This window comes from Dromiciops gliroides, chromosome 3 (assembly GCF_019393635.1).
Source record: "Dromiciops gliroides isolate mDroGli1 chromosome 3, mDroGli1.pri, whole genome shotgun sequence".
In the NCBI taxonomy this organism is placed as follows: Eukaryota; Metazoa; Chordata; class Mammalia; order Microbiotheria; family Microbiotheriidae; genus Dromiciops; species Dromiciops gliroides.
This window is the reverse complement of record NC_057863.1, coordinates 2,029,712-2,052,464: the sequence shown is the minus strand read 5'-3', so window position 1 is coordinate 2,052,464 and position 22,753 is coordinate 2,029,712. Positions and strand designations below refer to the sequence as shown.

At 52.7% G+C, this 22,753-nt stretch overlaps 1 protein-coding gene across 2 annotated transcripts in view; it reads right to left on the bottom strand.

The window, feature by feature from the left end:
* ATP2A3 (ATPase sarcoplasmic/endoplasmic reticulum Ca2+ transporting 3) overlaps nt 1-22,753 on the bottom strand; it is a 92,207-nt gene that overhangs the window by 26,163 nt on the left and 43,291 nt on the right. For both annotated transcript variants that reach the window (XM_043993072.1, XM_043993073.1), the window contains exons 9-12: nt 6,634-6,722; nt 4,135-4,237; nt 3,370-3,501; nt 1,727-1,852 (exon numbers count right to left, since the gene is read on the bottom strand). In XM_043993072.1, coding sequence (XP_043849007.1) covers nt 1,727-1,852; nt 3,370-3,501; nt 4,135-4,237; nt 6,634-6,722 — 450 coding nt within the window. The remainder of the gene's footprint in view (nt 1-1,726; nt 1,853-3,369; nt 3,502-4,134; nt 4,238-6,633; nt 6,723-22,753) is intronic.

Here is a 22,753-nt window from a genome sequence, read left to right as displayed (position 1 = left end):
AAGATGACTGACATCACGGATGGGAAAAGCCAGGGCAGCATCCCCAGGCGTGGCCCTGGGCGCCACCTGCTGGTTTCCAAGGTGACTGACATACCTTGGTCCCTGACATGAGCCTGCCAGAGTTATTTAGGTTCTGGGCACTTGGGGTTGAGTGGGGAGCTGCCTGACCCACCTTGGGGATTTCTAGGGGTTGAGCTTTGTCTGGGGCCTTGAGAGCATCTCTCTGTGGGGGGATTGGCCAGCCCTAGAGATGATTCCATGGGCTCAGTCACTGTGGGTCAAGAGTTCTACGTCAGCCTGGCAGGAGGTTTGCAGTCGAGTGCCCCGGGGATCCGTGCTTGGATAAAGGCAGAGAGGGCACAGCGCTCAAGTGTATTAATCACAGAACTGGAAGGGAGAGCCAACAGCAGCCTAGCACACTGGCTCCAATCTGGGACGATGAAATTCCACTGGGCAAATGTCCACAAGAGCAAGGTGAGGGCAGCAGGGAAAGACGCCTCCAAGCAGAATCTGGAAGCCCAGTAGTTGGGGATGTCGAGGTTGGGATTCTTGTTCAGGTACAAGTAGACCACCCTTGAGATGGAGCAGCCTGGTGCCCAGGAGGCAAGCCTGAGGCCACAGGGACCTCTGCCCACCTTCCCCTGCGGCTCCTTAGTGATGGGAGTAGAGGGTCCCTTGGGGTCCTCTCCTTGTCCTTCTGCCCTGTCTCCACCCACCCCTGCCTCTGCACACTTGGACTAGCCTGGGGGAGGGAGTGCCAGGAATCGGGGACACCCCCCACCCCCATCCCCGCTCAGCCACCCTGGCCCTGAAAACCCTTTCTCCATCTCTGCATTGAGGAGAGCTGCTACCCTGTGAATGGACCTTGTCCTCCCCTAGGCTCCATCCAGGCTTGGGCTGCCCAGGCCAGGGCTCTGCCCTTGGGAGGCAGGAGGGACAAAGGGACAGCCGCACAGTGCATGGTGGTGGGTCCAGGCTCCGCCTGGCAGCAGGTTGGTCCAGCTTCTGGATGCCTTTGAGCAGGAAGGGGAGGGCCCACAGGCCCAACTTCCAGTCTGCTGCAGGGCTCCCTTCTCCAGCATTCCTACCAGACTCAGCTTGAACACTCCCCTGACAGAGAACTCACTACCTTTCAGAACACCCCAGTCCATTATTATGAAAAGGACCTTTGTTCTACAAACCCTGGGTCTTGTTCCTTGTACCTCCAGCCCATTGGTGCTGGTTCTGCCTTCTGGAGCATGGTTGTGCCTGCTTCTTTTTTCCCTCACACCCCCCTGGGTCTCCAGGCTGAACCTCCCTAGATCCTTCACCTAGGACCTGTTCTCCAGAGCCCTGCCTCCCTGCTCCATATTACCCAGACCTCAGGACGGCTGTGGGACTGAGAAGGGCAGCTGGGGGGAGGGGGGGCTGGCCTCACGGAGACCCCGAGGAGGGAGGTGGGTGACAGCATTTCCCCCGTTTTACAGATAAGGAAACTGAGGCTCACCGGGGGACAGGAAGTCGAAGGCGGCAGGCTCTGAGGTCAGAGCCCGCCTCTCACAACCCACAGCCCCTTCCTCATTGTGGAAGTCCTGCCCGCCTCTCCTGAGGGGGCAGCCACATGAGCAGCCTCATGTGCACCTTGGCCCCAGGCGTTCACATGGGGATGGCACCACTGGGCCCTCACACCATCATGCCCCCTGAGCACAGCGCCGCCCCCCACCACCACAGTTGGGGAGAAGGCAACCTTCACAAACAGCTTGCTGCCTGAAGTGGGCTGGCTTGGGCCGATGGGTGTGCAGTACACAGACATGGACTTGCGGTCCCGGGAAAATTCCAAGGTGCACTCCTTCTTCATCAGCTGTTTGATGACCTGCAGGGAGATGCCAGGCGGTCAGGGTTGGGCAGGGTTAGAGATGCCAGGTGGTCAGGGTTGGGTCAGGGGAGGAGATGCCAGGCGGTCAGGGTTGGTCAGGGGTAGAGATGCCAGGCGGTCAGGGTTGGGTCAGGGGAGGAGATGCCAGGTGGTCAGGGTCAGGTGGGGGAGAGATGCCAGGTGGTCAGGGTCAGGTGAGGGAGATGCCAGGCGGTCAGGGTTGGGCAGGGGTAGAGATGCCAGGCAGTCAGGGTCAGGTGGGAGAGAGATGCCAGGCAGTCAGGGTCACTCAGGGGAGGAGATACTAGGTAGTCAGGGTTGGTATGAGGAGGAGATGCCAGGCGGTCAGGGTCAGGTGGGGGAGAGATGCCAGGTGGTCAGGGTCAGGTGGGGGAGAGATGCCAGTGACAACAGCAGGACAGCAGGGCAGAGGTCTGGGGCATCTTTCCTGTGCAGACCAGAGCCCAGGCTGAGCTGGGAAATGACCACTCAGTGGCCCAGCCATTGGCTGTTGCCATGCAGCCCGGAAGCCCTGCCTCTACTCCCCAAGCGGCCCCATCTTTGTGGGTCCCTGGCCTGAGCCCCATGCCCAGATCCTGCCCTTCCCTGAGATCATCAGCTCCTACAATGGCCAGGCACTGTCCCAAGCCTTGGGGATGCAGAGAGGCAAAAAATCATCCTCAAGGAGAGTCTACTCTCGCAGGCGAGACACGAACTCCAACCCTAAATGTGGGGCTGGCCCCTCCAGGGGTTTGGCTCCTCCCACGGCCCAGCAGGGCCCAGGGTCTAACAAATGTGCCCTGACCTAAGCTCATGGGAGACAGGGAAGGGAGCTGGGGGCAGGCAGACCCAGGGCCCCCGGTCACTCCCCTCCTTGGGTTTCCTCCCCCAGCTCAGCCTAACCCCAAGGCCCCGGCTTCAGATTCAAGGAGGAAGGAACCACCAGGCCCCAGGATACCAGGACACCACAGCTTGGAGCAGCAATGCTAAGGGATCAGATTGGAGCCAGGTCCTCCGGGGCCCCATCCAGGACTCTTCCCTCTGCCCCTCACTGCTTCATGAGCTGAGACCTGGAGGGGGCCCTGAGGCTTCCCAGCAGCCACTGGGGAGTTCAAGGGAGTCAGCAGGAGGGGCAGGGGTGACCTTTCCTGGAGGGGCCCTGGGGGCTTGTTCAGAAAATGCCAGGCCCAGTCTCCCTGTGAGCAATCTCTCTCTCCCTCCCTCTCTCTCTCTCTCTCTCTCTCTCTCTCTCTCTCTCTCTCTCTGTCTCTCTCTCTGTCTCTCTCTCTGTCTCTCTCTCTGTCTCTCTCTCTCTCTCTCTGTCTCTCTCTCTCTGTCTCTCTGTCTCTCTCTTTCTTGCTTATTCACTCACTCTCTCTCTCTTGCTTATTCACTCACTCTCTCTCTCTCGCTTGCTCACTCACTCACTTGCTCACTTGCCTGCCTGCTCACTCATTCTCTCTCTTGTTCACTTGCTTGCTCACTCATTTTTGCTTGCTTGATTTCTTGCTCACCGCATTGCAGGCTCCAGCTCGCTCCACCTTGGACAGCTGGCTCACATCTGTGTCAAAGACGTTCATCTTCTCCACCAGGCAAGTGAGGGCTGTTTCTGTGGCTTCTCCAACCTTCTCATAGATCTTCTTGGACTGACCCCAAGGCAAAGAGACTCACTGTCAGGGTGGGCACAGGAAGAACACAAGCCCAGGCAGCTTCCCCACTGCCCACTCCTAGCCTGCCTTCCTCAGCCTGGGGCAAGCTTGGCAGGGGATGGGCACCTTTCTGCTCTTGACTGGCTCTGGCGGCCATGCAAGAGGTGCAACAAACACATCTTGGGGCTCCTGCCAGCCCTCAGCCTCCAAGCATGGGGTGCAAAGGCCACCCAAACCCTTCTCATGCCTGGGCAGAATCAGCTAGACCGAAGAAAAGCAGCGAGCTTACCCTTCTGGGGACACTCAGAGCTAGCAAGCTCCTGGCCCAGAATTCCCCTCCCCGAGGAGAGCAGGAGGCAGCCCCTCTGGCTAGTTGACAGCCCACTTGCATGCACCCCATGGGCACAATCCTTCCCCTCTCTGCTCACAGCCAGGGCCCCGGCTACCCTGCATTCTGCTCTCAGGAGGAGGCAAGTGTCCTCAGCCCCTCTCACAGCTAGCATCCTGGGGTCTCTGGGTGGGAGGGGCTTGTGAGAAGCCTCTGAGCTCCACCCAGAACACAGTCAGGGCTGGCGAATGGGGGAGGGGCTCCCGGCGGCCTCAGATGCCCCTTGTGCGGCCCCCACTCACCTCACTGTAATCCAGGGATGAATCATTGCAGAGGGCACAGATGGTAGCCAGCTCTACCAGCCCATCATACTGGCTGCTGTGAATGGGCTTGCCGTCCTTCAGCCTACGAGAGCCCAGAGGAAGAGGCTGGGAGCAGCCCCTCTTGGAGTCCCCCAGCGGCAACCCGCCGCAGCCGCTGGGAGCACTCTTCTCATCCCGGCGGACGCATGTGTCCCTCTCCAGAATAGCGCCCATCGCAAACTCCCCCATCCCGAGATTCTTCTGAAATGGGGCCGATGCCACAAGTCCCCCAGCAGAAGCCCCTGGGGCCCCGCTCCCCGCCGGTCTGAATGGGGCCCACCGGCAACCCACCCGGTGAGCCTGGGCAGCCTCCAGCCTCCATTCATTCCCAAAGCACGGATCTGATCATGTCATCAGTAAGCTTCCCATCCCCTCCAGAGCAAACCCAGCACATTGTGTTTGTCGTTCAAAGCCCTCCCCTCACACATCCCTAGTCTTCTCACACTGGACACTCTGACCCTAGATGGTTCTCCATGCGGTGACCCTGGACCCTTTACGGTTCCTCCCACAAGCTGCTCCATCTCTGGATTCCTGGGTCCCCAACCCCAAGGCTGCCCATGCTTCCAGGTATGCAACTTCATGCCGATCCGACCAGCCCCAGCTCCCGGGAAGGTGTCACTAGTTCGAGCCCTTCCCGAGCCCTTGCTCGGCTGGATTTTAGCCATGTTGTTCTCCTAAGGCCAAGGTGACCCACAATGGGTCAAACTCACAAGGCTCACACCAGAATCCCCTGCCAAATCCCAGCTGCGCCGGCCCCATCATGTCACCTTGTGAGTGACCAAGGGAAGTTCAGCCTTGAATGGCTGTCAGTGCTCCCAGAAGAGGGCAGTGTTGCCCCACAGAGCCTGGCCAGAGCTGGCCAGGGCTCTGGGGTACAACCCATCCTTGCACAATGATTCCTTTCGTATAACAGACATTCAGATACTCAACAAAGCCACCAGAACCCATGCCTTCCCACCTCCCGGCCTTTTCTGCTCCTGGCTAACCAGTGCCCGTTCCTTCAACTGTCCTCATGTGACATAGCCTCCAGGCCCTTCACCAGCCTAGCTGCTCTCTGATGGACACTCCAGCTGACTAGGGTCCTCCTAAAGCTGTAGTGCCCAAGTCACTGGTGTAGCTGTAGCCTGAGAACAGCAGAGGACAACAGGACTCTCACTCCTCTAACAAACACCTCCACTTCTCTGAAGGTAGCCCAAGGTTTCCTTGGCTGTCAGAGTACACTTACACCTTGTGGTTCACTAGCCCCCTCAGGTCTTTTTCAGACAAATTGCTGTGTAACCATCTGAACTTAACCATCCTGTTCCTGTGAAGTCAAGTGGATTTTTGAGCCTGAGTGTATGGTGGTACATTTCTTCCTGTTAAATTCCATCAGAAGCAATTCCACCCAGTGTTGTGGTCCATGGAGATCTTCCTGGACCCTGACTCCAGCTCCCACTGTGTTAGCTAATGACCTCAGTTCTGGGTCATTCACAAAGTGGATAAACTTTTGTCTATGCCTCTTCCAAGTCACTGATAAAAATGTCGACTAGTGTAGCTCTCCGAGGCATTCCACTGGAGACCCCTTCCAAGGGGGCATCAAATCATACATAATTGCCCTTTGGGTTTGGCCATGGGAGGGCTTGTGGGTACATGTGCCAGTCCTCTCTCTCATCTTGCCCTGTCTCTCCATCTTGTCCACAAGAAAAACATGAGATGGCTTTCTAACTGCTTTGCTAAAACCCAGGTAAATAGCAGCTACAGCAACACCCTCATTTACCCAGTTAGTGACCCTGACAAAAAGTAACGTGAGATCAGTCCAAGGTGTCCATCACAGGATGTGCCTACTCCAAGGTTACCCCTGCCAAGGGGTGCCAATGATAAACACCAACCTAGTCTGGTCCAAGGAAGACATGTGAGGCGAAGGCACAAATGCCAACAATTCACCCAGCCTGCAAATGTCAGCATTCATTCCTATTGCCTCTGGAAGTCAGAGCAGGAAGAGCCAGGAGCAAGCTCTTGGGATTGAGAGTCCCCATGCCCCAGGCATCCTCAGCCAACACAGGAGTGTAGGTGGGATGTTCCTAGCCAGTTACTGCCTGTTCCTGTAATCCACTCACTCCCCATCTGCCATTGCCCGCACCAGCCCTGTTCTGAGCACTTGCCTTCGGGTTATTCATGCTTCTGCCCAAGCCTGAGCCCTCTACAGAAGGCCCACTCCCTGTAGAAAGGAGGGAGACTCCCCAGGAAGCTTCAAGCAAACAGCACGCGGCTGAGTCCGTGGGCAATGCATCTGGGATGCAGCCAAGCAATGCTATGAGGCATGGGGGGACCCAAGGCTGCTTCAGAGAGGCTCTGGTCTCAGGGCCCATAACAGTATGCTCCACTGGCGGGGGGGGGTGACCTAACAGCCCCAGGACCCAGGGCCTTCCCTTCAATCCATAGCCCTCGAGACATACTCACACTTGGCCTTCAGGTGCATAGGTGGAGCCTGTGATGCTGAATTCATGGAGGCTGCAGTCCCCTCCCTCTGCCTGGTCAATGATGAACATCTAAAGGGAAGACAGAGGCAGAGAGCTGAGCTAGTGGTCACCACAGCACATCAAGTGTGCGTCAGGCTGATGTTCAGAGCTGAGAAGTGCAGCCTCCAGAGCTGGGCACTTTGCACAGTGCCCCACACATAGTAGGTCCTTAATAAATGCTTTCTGATGAAAGTTGGCTTCCTTGGGCTTACTGCTGTGACCATAATGTATGCTCAGGCCCCTAGCTCAGCTAACCTTTGTATCTGCCCCAAAATTCATCGGCGCCCTTCACACAGTAGGCACTTCATTACTGTTGGCTGTATTGACTTCAGCAGAAACATTATTCTCTTCATCCTTCAGAAGTGTTGGCCCTGCCTCAGTAGAAGAATTATTCTCCCTACTTTAGAACGGTGGACTCATTCTCAGAAGGTCAGAGCTGAGACAGGGTCCTTGCAAGGCCCCAAGCCAAAGTCAGCCCTGCACGATATCTGGCAAGTGGTGAGTCAGCCCACTCCCCTCACTGGACAAACTTGGAGGTGGAAGCCACGTGGCTGGCTTCTGGAAGTGCCAAGAACGATGTGCTAACACCAAATTCACCCACTTTCAGGTGAAGGCACCAGAGCCTAAGAAAACTGCTTAGAGTCACCCCTTGGGGAGTGGCCAAGCCCAGAGTGGTCTTCTGACAGCGGCCGAGGACTTTGTCCACCTGCCACGCAGCCTCTTAAAGTCAGCACCATGGCCAGGGGTAGGGGCAGAGCCGAAGCACAGGCTGGCTCAGCATTGGGCATGAGGAGAGGGCAAGCACAGGGACAACTGAGCTTGGGCTGGGAGGCGGTGAGCAGCGGGAAGGTGATCAGAGCTGGGAAGCAGCAAGATGCGGAGGGCTGGGAAGCCGCCGGCTGCCGGGTCGACCAGGCTTCCCGAGAGCCTTCTCTGACACAGACCTGGGACACTGGGCCTAGGGCAGGCGTCTGGGGAGCCACATGCATGTTCACATGGGATCATGAGCGTGTCTGCATCCTCTCTCCCTGGCATCCCGCAGACGGGAGGTCACGCTTGCTAGCTCGGCAAGGCCTGAGGTCAACCTCCAGCCCAGGTGAGTCTGGGATGCTAAGGTCTCCCTCTGAGAGCAACCTTGAGGTCGAGCCTCACACCCCCACATCAGCAAAGGTAACAGAAGAGCAGAATGACAAATGTTGGAGGAGCAGTGGGGAAACAAGTGACTGGTGCCCGGCTGGGGGGAGGGGGCAAGAAATGGCCTGGCTCTGCCCTGAAAGTTCTCCAATGGGCACACCCTCTGACCCAGCTATTCCACAGACAGGCTTGTGGCCCGAAGAAGTCAAGAACAAGGACGTTTGGTGCAGAAACATTATTGAAAGAGGGAAATTATTTCCAGTCGTGTGCGTCACGAAGGCCAGACTGGACACCAGGGGGTGCCTCTCTCCAGGGGAACGGCTGAATGAGCGATGGTGTGTGAATGGCCGGCGTGGCCTGGAGTCTGGGCCCTGGATGAGCAGGTAGAGGCAGCCGAGAGCGGCGAGGCTGAAGAGGAGGACTCGGAGATAGAGCTCACTAGGCAGAGGATTCCTGTGGCCCCCTGCCCTGGGACATCCTTCTCCCGGGGGCTCCCCCTAGACCTTCTACTTGGAGGAGGGGCCCAAAGAAGCCGTCCCTCACTCCCTGCCTTCACCACTATGGCCCTACCTCTTTAGCTCCCTGCTGGAATGGAAGGTTCTTGAAGGCAGGGACTGTGCCTGTATCCCAGTGCCCAGCACACAGTAAGTGCTTAATAAATGCTCCTGCCTGTAGTAAGTGAAGGGTGCCCCACCCACTGCTCATCTCATGTCCTCCCTCTGGGCTGTAAGCTCCCTGGGGGCCGGTAGGGGCCCTCTCCTGTCCTGTCTCCTCCATCCAGGGGTCAGCAGCGACTGCTCAGCTGAATGAATGCTGAGGAGCATCTATCAGTGGGCTCGGCACTGGTCAGCCCCAGAGGCCTGAGAGAGAAGCCCTGTGGCCGAGGGAAAGCCCCATCCTGATCCTACAAGAGGGGTTTGCTCCAGGGAGGCTTCCCCAGGCTCCAGGGCCCATCGCTGGGCAGCTTGGCACCCACCCCACCCCTGACAGAGGGAGTCAAGCTGTAGGGCCTGGACCCTCGTCCCTGAGCCTGTGGCTCATACTGCCACCAGTTCTGAGAACCCAAGTCCCTGGCCCAGCCGGGCAGTGTCCACAGTGAGGTCCTTGCCTAAGAAAGGGAGATTTGTAGGAGTGTGTGTGTGTAAGGAGTATGTGTGTGTGGAAGTGGGGGAAGTGTGAGTGTGTATGAGTGTGTGTGTGGAGGGAGTATGCCTGTGAGTGTGTGGAAGTGGGGGGAAGTGTTTGTGAGTGTGTGTGAACGTGTATGGAAGAAGTATGTGTATGTGTGTGCAAGTGGGATGGAAGTGTTTGTGAGTGGGCGTGAGTGTGCAGAAGTGGGGGAGAGATGTGAGTGTGTAAGGAGCATTGTATGAATGTGTATGGAGGGAGCATGCATGTGAGTGTGCAGAAGTGGGGGAGGAGTGCTTGTGAGTGTGTGTGAATGGGGGGAGGGTGACAGATCTAGTACCCCTACCACACTTGACACAGCCTGGTGGGACACTGGGGACATCATGTGGGGTGTGGGCAATGTCCATCAGGGGAGGGCACCCCAGTGCTAGGTCTCCTGCCCCTCCTAGTCGTCTGGAGGCCAAATGAACCAACTAACCAACAAGCATTAATTATGCACCTCCCATGAATTGGGGATACAGCAACTTCCAAAGTCCTGAGGTGCCCCTGGCAGGACACAAGCCCTTTGATGCCTCAGGGGACACTTTGGTGTGTAGCTGGCCACGGAGTGAATGAGGTGCCCTGCCTTGCCTCAGACACCAGCCACAAGCTCATGGACAGCTAGCTGGGGCCTCCCAAGGCCGGGGTTCAGCATCTGGGAGCCTAGAATAGATGTCCAAGGAATGCTTCGTGGTCAATACTGGCTATAATTGTTTGATTTCACCCTTAACCCAATCACTTTTTCCTAGATTGCTCTTTGGTTTTCCTGAAGCCTTACATTTTTTACTCGTGTTCCTGTCACTAATTTCTAATCTTATCCCATTGTGGGATCTGTGAACATGCACGATTTTTGCCTTTTCGATTTACCGAGGGCTTTTTTTATGACCAAGCATGCAATCTATTTTGGGGAGAATTCTGTGTGTACTTGGAGACTATGTAATCTCTATTTTTTCCATTCTGTTATACCCATATGTCCAATTTTTCCAGCCTATTCAATAAACATCTTGGATTTGGGATTTATGTGTTAATCTTCTTGCTACATTTATCCTATTCTGATAATGGGGTGTTGGAGTCCTCTACCATTTATAGATATACATATATGTTTATTTTAGCAATTTCTCCTTCATTGCTGTTGACTGATATTTTACCAATTTCACTGCCAAAGTTTTTGCTGCGTGTGTATATTATAAATGGCTAAATGTTGTTTATTTTCTGTTCCTTTTGCCATAATGTCCTTGTCCATTTTCTGACTTGAATTCAGCCCAATCTAATGTCATTACATCGTTTTTTAAAACTTCGGTCTAAATCCAGGCACTTACATTTTGTTCTGTTCTGAACCGAGTCTCCTGAGAAAGCAAGCTTGCTGAGAAATCTGAGGAGATTCTCCTCACTGGCGTTTCTAGATAATTAATTTCTTGGTCTTCTCAAAGCTTCAATAATTCTTTTCTTTGTCATCATAGTTTAGACGTCAGACAATCATGTGTCTGGAAAATGCTGACCTCTGGACATGTCCAGGCTGGGTCTTGTGGGTCCTTTCCTCTGGGGGGTCCTGTCTATCATTGGCCATGCTGGGAAATGTTCCCTTCTGACTCATTCTCTGGCTACGCGGACACTGCATTGATGCGGGTGGCTGGCTCTTCCACACGTGTCCTCTGGTGGTTGGGTCCACTCTGGGATTTTATTCTCTGTGGTTAGGAAGCTCCCACACACTCCTTTAAAGGGGGAAGGGGCAGAGGAGAGGGTCACAGTAGGCAAGAGGAGGCTGCAGCATTGATCATCAAGGAAACACTGCCCTGAAGAAAGGCATCCATCTCTGAGCACAGATGGATGATGGGAAGGCTTACCAATGTACCCCTGGTATCCCCTGCAGTGTTGAGAGGGCAGGAAGGGGGGACTCGAAGGAGGGATGAGGAGAGGGGAGAGACTGCAATCTGCACCTTTGTCTCCTAGAATCTCCCTTTAATGTGCCTGAGACCTCAACTTCACTGGCATCGTGAACTCCCCACAAGGAGAGCCCTTCCACTGATGCAGGTCACCACCTGCTCTGCCCTTAAAGCCTCATCGAGGCGGCTGGTGATGTGTCCAGGGTCACACAGCCAGGTTGGGCAGAGGCAGGGCCATGGCCCAAGGCTTCCTGGCTGCACGAGTCTGCTTCCTTCCCACCAGGCCGTGCGGCTTCTCTCGGATATGCGTCTTCTTGGTTAATTGTCTTTCTTGGCATTGCCCGTGTCTCTCCTGGCCCTGGTCCAGCTGGCGGCCTAGCAGACTTCTGTCCCCAAATGTCCTCGTCATGTCAGGCATCTTGCCTGTTATCTCAGCTTCTGGACTGGCTTGTCCTTGTTTCTGGGGGTTGGGAAGGTCAGCGTCTCCCGAGGAGTCTGCGGCACTCTCCCTTGGGCAGAGAGGCAGTGTGGGGCATTGAAGAGCGAGTGTGCCTCAGTACAAGTGCGGCCTGTGAGGCCCTCACTCCAGACCCCTCTGTAACACCAGACCTCGTGGAGACACTGCCCACCTCCCCAGAACGTTCAACGACATCCCAGCTCCAGACCCTCTGCCAGCTCCCTCCCCCAGCCCGAGGGTCAACTGGGCCACCCCCATTCTCCCATGCATAGTACCTAGTGCCTCCTCGCCTCCACCTTTTGGAGTTGAGAGGTTCCTTTCAGGCACCACCAAATTGCCACCTCTTCCAGGAAACCTTTAGCAATCCCCTTCACTGTCAGTGGTCTCTCTAGCCTCAAATCATCAGATGAACGTGGATTCAGTTTCTGTAATGGCCCCAGTAGAACCTGAGCTTTCTGAGGGTGGGGCCCTAGCCCCCTCCCAATACTGGCACACAGTAGGCATTTAAGCAGTGTCTGCTGGATTGCACCGCCCCCTTACCCCACACAGTGTTCTAGTGGGGGAGGGGGTCACAGGAGGGGGATGGGGGAGAGGGGTAAAGCAGTGGCCACTGGGTCAACCCTGCAGGCCCTCCCGCCAGGGTCTCCTCTGCTCCTGGGGGGCTGCAGACTCAGCCCCTTCCTCCCCTGTGACTTCTCCCATGACCCATGGGACCAGGGATGGTGCAACAAAATGAGCAGCCTCTCTCAGGCCCTAACCTGTTCTTGGCATCTCCTGCTTCTCTTGGGGGATAGAGCCCTGCCCCCCCCCTGCCATGTACTGACTTCCCAGAAGTCACCGTTTTCCTTGCCCAGGGCTCCAAGGCCGTCTGTGAAGCTAGTGGAATGATAGGTAAAGGAGGAATCAACCATCACCATAGACTCACTGTGAGACCCCAGACCAGGGCCTCAGTGTCCTCGTCTGTCAAATGGATGCCATGACAGCACCTACGATGTGCCAGGCACTGTGCTAAGCACTCGGCCAATACTCTCTCATTAGGTCCTTGCCACATCCCTGGGAGGTACGTGCTGTTACTATCCCATTTTGCAAATGAAGAAACTGAAGCAGAGGCAGTGCTTTGCCCAGGGTCACAGAGAGACAGGATCTGAACTCAGGCCCTGTGTTCTATCCACTGCACCACCAGCTACCCAGTGTCTTCCTTAACATGAAGTTCCAATGCGATAATGAATGTGAATCTGCTCTGAAGAAGCAGGTTGGGGAGGGGGGTCCACGGCCTCGCTCTGAGTGTATGTACCCCTGCAGGGCTTGGAGGCTCAAAGGCCAGCAGAGCCCAGGGCCCGGGAGGCTGAGGCAGTTTCCTGGCATGCAGCAAGCCTCACCTGGCTTCCCCACATCAGCCCAGCCTGGGCTGCCCTGCTCAGGCTGGCGCTGGCCAGCAGCCGCGGCTAACTTCCTACCTCCTTAGGCCTGATCTATGGAGCTCTGAGACCCCCTCGGTTTGGAATCCTGGTACTTTCCTCTCTGCTGTGGTTCTGCATAGACTGGCTGTCAGGGCAGTGGGGGCCTGGACTGTGTCCCCCTCCCAGGGCAGGCAGAGATGCAGGGGCAAAGGGAAGACTGGAGGAAATAGGTCCTGCCTCCCTCCAGAGATGGCTGCACGAGTGCTGGAGGGGTCTCAGCTCTGCAGAGCTAAGCATGAAGGAGTTAGGGAGCCTGGGACCTGCACCAGGGAGGGACCCCAGATCCAGCCCTAACTCCAGTAAATGGGAAAGAGATACTCCTCGTGTCCAAACCTCAGGGTAAAGTGAGGAGGCAACAGCTGCTCCACCAACAAGCCGTGTGAACTCAGACCGTTCACTCATCCCCTCTGGGCTTCTTTCCTGACATGCAAAACAAGGGGGTTCAACTCAATTCAAAATACATGAACTGGGGCAGCTAGGTAGCGCAGTGGATAGAGCACCGGCCCTGGAGTCAGGAGGACCTGAGTTTAAATCCAGCCTCATACACTTAACACTTATTAGCTGTGTGACCCTGGGCAAGTCACTTAACCCCAATTGCCTCACCAAAAAAATGAAACAAAATACATGAACTGTAGGTCCTTCACCAACCTAGTTGCTCTCCTCTGGATGTTCTCCTGACAGGCTCTCAAAGCATCCTGGGAAGAGCAGTGCAGCCTAGTGGATAGAGCCTCTGAGCTTGGAGTCAGGAACATATGGAGATAACCCCCACCTCTGACACTTCCTTGTGACCATGAAGTGAAATATGCCCTCCAAAGTCACTAGGCCTTTAACCTGGTGACACCACTCCTGGGCCTCTGCTTCCAAGAGATCCAAGGATGAGAAAGGGCTTAGAGGTACAAGAATATTTACAGCATCTTTTTGTGGTGGTGACAAAGTGGAAACACTTCCTACCTTCTTTATTACTTCTAGAACACTCCCACCATCACAGTCCTGAGACTACCACCTGAGAGTCATCCTGGACTCCTCAGCTTTCTTACCCACAATATCCAAGATGGTGCCAAGGCCTGTGATTTTACCTGCAGCATCTCTGATCAATTTCACCTCTTCAGCATCATTTTATGATTTTACCTCTGCAATAGTTCTAGTCAATTTCACCTCTGCAACATCTCTCCTCAATTTCACCTCTGCAGCATCTCTAATCAATTTCACCTTTGCAGCATCATTTGTTGATTTCACCTCTGCAACAGTTCTAGTCAATTTCACCTTTGCAGCATCTCTCCAATCTGCCCCATCCTATCCTGACACTGCCTCCACTCTGGCACAGACTCTCATCACTTCACATCTGGACTATTGCAATAGCCTTTCAGAGGGTCTGCTTGCCTCTAGTCTCTCCCCACTCCATTTCATCCTTTGTTCAGCCACCAAAGTGATCTTCCTTAATTGCATGTCACCCCTCTACTCAATAAACTCCAGTGGCTCTTTATTACCTCCAGAAGCAAATATAAAATTCTCTGTTTGGCATTCAAAACCCTTCATAACCTACCCCCTCCTACCTTTCCAGAACTTTTATACCTGACTCCATTACATTTACTCTTCAATCCAGTGACACTTGGCCTCCTGGCTGTTCCACCAACAAGACATTCCATCTCTTGGCTCCCTCTGGCCTAGAACATCCTACCTTCTCCCTTCCAAATACTGACCTCTCTGGCTTCCTTTAAGTTCCAACTAAAATTCCATCTTCTACAGGAAGCCTTCCCCAACCCCTTAATTCCAGGGCCTCCCCTCTGTTAATCAGTTCTTATTTATCTTGTTTAGTGCTTGTTTGTTTGCAGTTATTTGTTTGTACATTGTCTTCTCTATTAAATTGTGAGCTCCTGAAGGGCAGAGATTGTCCTTTGCCTTTTTATGTAACCCCATCACTTAGCACAGTGACAAGCACAGAACATATGCTTAATAAATGTATACCGATAGTAAAGAGGAAAGATCCAAGGCTTCTGATAAGTCAAGGCCCAACCATGACTCCAACCACAACCAAAGATGGAACTGGAAAACCACCTCCTCACAGAGAGGTGGTGGATGCCTGGTGCAGAACAAGGCATACCTTTCCTCACAGGTTCAACTCAAGAATGCCATCATAGTTTTCTTGCCCTTGGGAATCTCCCACAGGGGTTTTGTTTTTTTATTTCAATTGGTGGGGGTGGGGGGAGCAGCAGAGAGGAGGAATACAGGGCTGACAAAGGAGAAAGACAAGAATAAGAACATCACTAAAGCGTTTTTTAAGTGCTCAGCAAAGAAGGGCCAGCAAGAAGCACAGACAAGCAGAAAGCAATGGAAGGAGCAGGTTTTACTCATGATGTTTGGAAAGGGCAGCACGCTGTGCTTGCCTGAGATCCCCATTTCCTGTGCTCCCCCCTTATCTGATCTATTCTGCATGTGGGAAGGCCCCTTTTATCTGGCATTGAAGTTCAGAATGAAAACCAAACCAGAAGCACGCAAGTATGGATTCCCAGCTGTCCTCTTGTGCTCTGCTAGACTCTCAGCAAAGGCTCCCATCACTTCCCCAACAGCACCCCGGACCACCTGGCTGAATTACCCCTTGTTGGGTTCTCTACTTTCTGAAGCACAAAGTGGTCACTAGGGGACCTCAGGAAGCCCTTGGCTGTTCTGTCCTCCAAGAGCTGGGTTCTAGTCCTAGGCTCCTCCCGCAACACCCCGCCCAGGCCCTATGCCCCCTTGGACAGGGATCTCCTCTTTGTCCTGTGTGCTGTGGTGCCCTGAAAGCATCCGTGAATAGCCAGTGTGGGGAGGGTCTTCTTGAGGGAATCACTCAGATCCTTCTTGGCTTCTTGGCCACAACACATGGGGACCCCACAGTAAAGGCCTGTAATTCACGGTCCTCTTCTCCCCAGCCAGACTGTCAGCTCCCAGGAGGGGGTGCCTCTCCTCTCAAATACCCCCAGAAGACAGAGCCAGCCTAGGCTGGGGAGTTCCCTAAAGACCTGTGTGACTGTACAGCGGATTGCTGGCAAGGGCACAGTGAGTATGTAATGGGTGAGCAAGAAGTCTAAAGACCTAGTAGGGCCTGCAGTCCCTGCTGGTCTGGAGAGCTGGGGGCATTTCAGAGTGACCGGCTTTGAGTGTACCCGTCTGCATTCCAGCCTCAGCGAGACTACTGAGTGCAGGCTAGTCTCTGTCCTAGACAAGGGAGCTGGAGGGAGGCCTCCATGAACTCCAGCCCAGCAGGGACAAGGAAGCATTCCCTAAACTGGAAGGAGGCTCATGTCAGAAAACAAAGAAGAAAATGCAGGGTACCCTGGGCCAGTCCAAGGCTCAGAGAGGAGGAGAAAGGGAAGACCAACACTGCCCCAGGGGCATGAAGGGAAGGGAGGGAGCCTGACCCTCTGGGGAAGAGGGGAAGAAGCAGCTGCTTGGCCTTCAAGGAATGAGCTGAGGGGAACCCCACGTACCGTCGGGTAGGAGAAATGCCGGCAGGTTCATTGGGGACCACCTGCCGGGCCAGTCATTTCTCAGCCCAAGCAGCAGGCTGAGGACCTGACTGAGAATGGCCCCTGGAGCCAGCCATGATGACATGACCCATGTCTGGGGCTTGGTGTGGCTCAGTTGCAACGAGGAAAGCTCAGAAAGGATTGTGAGGGTCCCAAGATCTGAGGGACACAGCTGGGGCTTTCCCTATCTTTCCAAATGAAAGGGAGGACTCTAGAGGAGAAAGGCAGATTGGAAAAGTGAAGAAGCTTGTGTCTGAGAACAGGAGGACATGAGAAATACAGCGATATGCTCAGGTGGATTTTGAAGCCTTTGGAACTTAAGATCAGACCCAAAAAGGCTTCATTTATGGCTCTGCGCCAGGTTGGCAGATCTCTAGTGGAGAGCCCCGGGGATCTGTGCCTCAGATAAAGGCAGAGATGGCATCCCCATCGAGTCTGCAGATGGGACAAAGCAAGAGGGAGAGCTAACCCAGGGGAAGGCCGAGTCAGACTTTGGCAGGCTCAGTCGTGGGGCTAAATTTAATAAGACGAACTCAAGAGGGCCGAGTTTCAGAGCTGGGTTCAAAAATCTCTTTCACCAGGGCAATATGAGGGCGCTCAGGCCAGGGAGTTTGTCCAGTGAAAGAGCTGGGGGTCACAGTGGCCCGCAGGCTCGGCCAGAATCAGCGTGGGAGTTGCCAGCAGCTGAGAGTCGCCCACTCACTGGGAAGAACAAGGCCTGGGGTCCCTAGGAGCCAGGGAAGAGCCGGGCAGATGAGAAGACTTCATCTCAGAGGGGGCGGGGGTGTGGCCGGGATCGAAGCCCTGCCCCTTTTCCATGACACCAGGTAGCTGGAGCACCCTCCAAATCAAACAGGAAGAACCTTCTGGGCTAAGCTGGTGGTTTGACTCATGCCGCAGGATGGCCAGGGCCCACAGAGAGCTGGCAAAGGAGCCCCTTGGCTCCCGCCTGCTTCCAGTGCCAGGTAAGGGGTGTCGAGCTGAGATGGCCAAGGCACCCACGGCCACACCCCTCAAGCTGGGCCTCTCTCAGGGGTCTCTCTGTCCCCCAAAGCTCCTCTGCTTAAAGGTCCCCTTTGAGGCCCTGACTGACCTCCAACAGTAGGTCTTCCCTCCTCAGGAAGTCTGGCCTGCCCCCTCCCCCCCCCCCAACCTGAGCAGCTCCCACACAGGCCGGACTGCTTTCCCTTTCCTCTCTTCACAGGCAGCTTCAGTCCATCCTTCCCCAAGGGCCTCTCTCCCCCTTGCTCTATGCCCACTTCTTTCTCATCAGACATCACCCCTGCCCCCTTACTAGACTGCAAGTTCCCCAAGGGCAGGTATCATGTCTGCAACCTCCCTTCCACCCCGCCAGCATGCTCTCTGCTGTGCTCTGCCTGGCACGCAGCAGGACATGTGCAGTGTCCCCAGGAGCCAGAACAGTGCTGAGCACCCAGGAGAAACCCAGCAGGGCAGAAAAGGTAGGGAGGTGGGTGAGAGCACAGCCCTCACAGAGGTGCTGGAGAATTCGAGGTAGCCTCCACAAACAGAATGTCCAGAGTGCTGAGGGAATGACCAGGGACTCCTAGGGGAACCAAGATCCATCTCCTGTCACTGTGCAGAGACCACCCCTGGCAGGCGCGCCCATCTCCCCAGACACCGCTCAGCTGCCACCTCCTGCGGGAATGCATTCCGCATGCCCACAGGTATCAAAGTTCTTTCCTTCCTCAAAGTGCCTTGAATCTAATCTCAGTTTGACATGTTATTTCCCCTGAGAAAGTGAATTCCCTGTAGAATGTTTCATTTTTGTCTTGGTGACTCCAGTTCTGGACGGAGAGCCCTAAATAGAGTAGGCATCTAACATATGCTGGGGGGAGGGGAGGCGCACCAGAGGCAACAGCAGCTTTGGGAGCTCCTGGCCCAGAGATGTAAGGAGGTCAGACAACTGGTCAGAAAGAGATTGCAAGGGACCCTTTACTGGCATTGGGTATAGCTGGCACTGATTGGCAACTTTATTGCCCATTGGCAGTTCTGGGTCACTTCCAGAGGGGTGCACTGGGGGTCAGTCACCAGGGAACAGAGGCCCTGGTTTTCTTTCCAAGGCAAAGAAAGTGCTAGAGCAATGATCATGCCTCTCCTTAGATCCTACCACCTTGGAAGAACTGAAAACTTATAGACCTCCAGAACTAGCTCTGAAAGCAGCAGCAAGAAAGATCTGAAACTTGGGATACTGCACCCTCTACCCCAGGAGCAGAGCACAACTTTAACATAAAGTTTAAAGTTATGAAATAGGCTGGGAAAATGATCAAGCAACAATGACAAAAAGAACTTGATTATAAAAAGTTACTGTGGTGACAGGGAAGATCAAAACACAAACTCAGAAGAAAACAATGTCAAAACAGCTACATGCAAAGCCTCAAAGAAGAATGTAAATTGGTCTCAGACCCAAAAAGCATCCCAGGAAGAGCTCAAAAAGGATTTTAAAAATTAAATAAGAGAGATGGAAGAAAAAATTATGTAAAGAAATAAGAGTGATGTAAGAAAATAATGGGAAAGGAGTCAACAACTTGGTAAAGGAAGCACAAAAAATGCTAAAGAAAATAACACCTTAAAAAATTAGAATTGACCTAATGCTAAGAGGCACAAAAATTCCCTGAAGAAAAGAATTTCTTAAAAAGCTGAATTGACCAAATAGAAAAATATGTACAAAACTTCAATGAAGTACTCCTTAAAAAGTACAATTGATCAAATGGAAAAGGAGTTACAAATGTTCACTGAAGAAACTATCTCCTTAAAATTGGAATTAAGTAAGTGGAAGCTAATGACTCTAGGAGACATCAAGAAACAATTAAAAACAAAATCAAAAGGAGAAAAAATAGAATAAAATGTAAAATGTCTCACTGGAAAAATATCTGACCTGGAAAATAGAAGAGTGATCATTTAAGAATTATTGGACTGCCTGGAAACCATGATCAAAAAAGGGCCTAGACATCAGTTTCCAAGAAAGTAGCAAGGAAAGATGCTCTGATTTCTTAAAACTAAAGGGTAAAAAAGAAATTGAAAGAATCCACCAATCACCTCCTGAAAGGGGTCCCAAAATGAGAACTCCAAAAAGTATTATAGCCAAGTTCCAGATCTCCCAGGTCAAGGAGAAAATATCACAAGCTGCCAGAAAGAAACAATTCAAATATCCTGGAGCCACAGTCAGGATCACACAAGATCCAGCAGCTTCTACATTAAAAGATCAGAGGGCTTGGAATATGATATTCTGAAGGGCAAAGGAACTATGATTACAACCAAGAATCACCTACCCAGTGAAATTAAGTATAATCCTTCAGGGAAAATGCATATTCAATAAAACTGAGGACTTCCAAGCATTCCTGATGAAAAGACCAGATCTGAATAGAAAACTTGACAAACCCAAGACTCAAGAGAAGCATAAAAAGGTAACATGAAAGAGCAATCATAGGAGACTTAATAAGGTTAAACTGTTTAAATTTCTATCGGGGAAGATGGCATGTGTAACTCCTGAGAACTTTACATTATTAGGGCAGTTAGGAATGTACATAGGCAGAGGGCATAGGTGTGATTATGTTGGGATGGTCTCCAAAATAGAAATGTCAGGGTGAGCAAGATAGATGCACTAAGAGAAGGGAAAAGGAAGATGTAGAATGAGGTAGAAAGAACTAGAAGAGGCATGCAAGGAAAAGCTTTTATAGTAGAGGAGAAAATGGGTGGAAGATGGTGGTGGGCAACAGAATTGATTCAAAGAGGGAAGTGGATGGATGGATGGATGGATGGATGGATGGATGGATGGATGGATGGATGGATGGATGGATGGATGGATGGATGGAAGGATGGATGGGTGGATGGGTGGAAGGATGGATGGATGGATGGATGGATGGATGGATGGATGGATGGATGGATGGATGGATGGATGGGTGGGTGGGTGGATAGACAGAGACAGACAGCTATAACTAAAGATTTAGATATAGTTATAGATGATGTAGAGGTAGAGGTAGAGTTGGAGATGAAGCTAGAGATTGAGATACACACTCAGTTGGGGATAGAAATCTATCTCACCTAATAGAGAAATAGAAGGGGAAAGGGATAAGAGATATGGGGTAGGAGGATTAATAAAAGGGAGATTGGATTAAGGGAGGCAGTGGTCAGAAGAAAAACAGACTTTTGAGGAGGGAGAGAATAAAAAAAGAAGGATAAACAGAAGAAAATGGGATGGAGGGAAATACATTGTTAGTCATCATTGCTGTGAATGTGAATGGGATAAGCTCATCCATAAATAGCAGGATGGATTAGAAACCAGAATCCAACAATATGCTGTGTATAAGAGGCACACTTGAAACAAAAAGACACACAGAGTTAAAATAAAGGGTTGGAGCAGAATTCGTATGATTCTGTTCAAGTGAAAAATAAAGGCAGGGGTAGCAATCATGATCTTAGACAAAGCAAAAGAAAAAACAGACCCAATGAAAATTGCTAATCAGGAAAAATACGTTATGCCAAAAGGTACCATAGATGATGAAGTAACATCAAAAATGTTTACAGCAAGTTTATCTAATAAAGGTCTCATTTCTCAAATACATACTGAATATAGAACTGAGTCATGTTCATAAGCCATTCCCCAATTGATAAATGGTCAAAGGATAGGAATGGGAAGTTTTTAGAGGAAATCAAAACTATCTATAGTCATATGAAAAAATATTCTAAACCACTATTGACCAGCAAAATGCAAATTTAAACCTCTCTGAGGCGCCACCTTGCACTGTTAGAAATGACAAATGCTGGAGGAGATGGGGGAAAATAGGTACACTAATGTTGGTAGAGCAATATGATTGTCCAACTGTTCTGGAGAACAATTTAGAACTATGTCCAAAGGGCTCTAAAACTGTTCATACTCTCTGACCCAGCAATGCCACTACTAGGTCTATATCCCAAAGAGAGCTAAATAAGAAAAGGAAAAGGGACCTATTTGTACAAAAATATGTATAGCAGCTCTTAGTGGTGGCAAAGAAATGGAGATTATGGGGATGTCCAGCAGTTGGGGAATGGCTGACCAAGTTGTGGCATATGACTGTGATGGAATACTATTTCATTATGGGAAATGGTGAAGAGGATTGTTTCAGGAAAAACCTAGGAAGACTTTTATATGAACTGATCGTTACATTCCTGCTGAAGATGTAACAATGATCAATTGTGAAAGCCTCAGCTACTCTGATCAAGACAATGATCCAAGATGGTTCCAAAGGACTTATGATGAAAAAATGCTCTCCACCTCCAGAGAAAGAACTGATGGACTCTGAGTGCAGAGGGAGGAAGGATGGGAGGGAGGGAGGGAGGGAGGGAAGGAAGAAAGGAAGGAAGGAGGGAAGAAAGGAAGGAAGGGAGGGAGGGAGGGAAGGAAGAAAGGAAGGAAGGAGGGAAGAAAGGAAGGAAGGGAGGGAGGGAGGAAGGAAGGAAGGGAGGGAGGAAGGGAGGGAGGAAGGGAGGAAGGGAAGAAAGGAAGGAAGGAAGGAAGGAGGGAAGAAAGGAAGGAAGGAAGGAAGGAAGGAAGGAGGGAGGGAGGAAAGAAGGAAGGAGGGAGGGAGGAAGGGAGGGATGAAGGGAGGAAGGAAGGAAAGAAGGAAGGAAGGAAGGAAGGAAGGAAGGAAGGAAGGAAGGAAGGAAGGAAGGAAGGAAGGAAGGAAGGAAGGAAGGAAGGAAGGGAGGGAGGGAGGGAGGGAGGGAGGGAGGAAGGAAGAGAGGGAGGGAGGGAGGGAGGAAGGAAGGAAAGGAGGAAGGAAGGGAGGGAGGGAGGGAGGAAGGGAGGGAGAGTGTAGAAGCTACTTCTTAGGAGTCTGTGTGGAGTGAAAGGGGCTTCTGGAGTGGGGGCAGGAAGAGCAGCTGGGGCCACCTCTCTGCCCTCAACTGCTGAGCAGGGGCCCTGACTTGGAGAGGCAGCAGCTGGGTCTCTCCAAGGAGAAGGGAAGAACCGTTTACATTTGTGACAAACAGCCAGGAGGAAGTAGCTGCACGTTCATCCATAAACAGGACAGAAGAGCAGTGTCCAGGCCAGCCCAGCTCTTCTGCACAGGCGGCTGGCAGAGGGCCAGGCCTCAGCCGCCCAGTGAAGCCAGCTGGGGCTTCTGCCCTTATAAGGCTGGGAGGAATCCCACTGGCTCCAGGGAAAGGCCCAGGAGGAAGCAGCTCTGGGGCCCTGCTCCCCTCCCCAGCACCCCTAAGGCCCTCCCAGCCTTTGTTCATTATTGGAACTGGGGACAGAGCCAGGAATGCAAAGGTCACCTGTCCCACAAGTGCCAAGAAAGCTTTTCAAGCTTTAAGTCCCCAGGCTGGGGGCGAGAGAGCCTGAGAGGGTTGAGAGTGGGGGTGGGGATCAAGGCAAAGACAGAATCACCTGGGATACCTGAAGGGCCAGCTCACCAGCTTCCAGGAAGCTCCTTCCCAACCAAAGTGTACA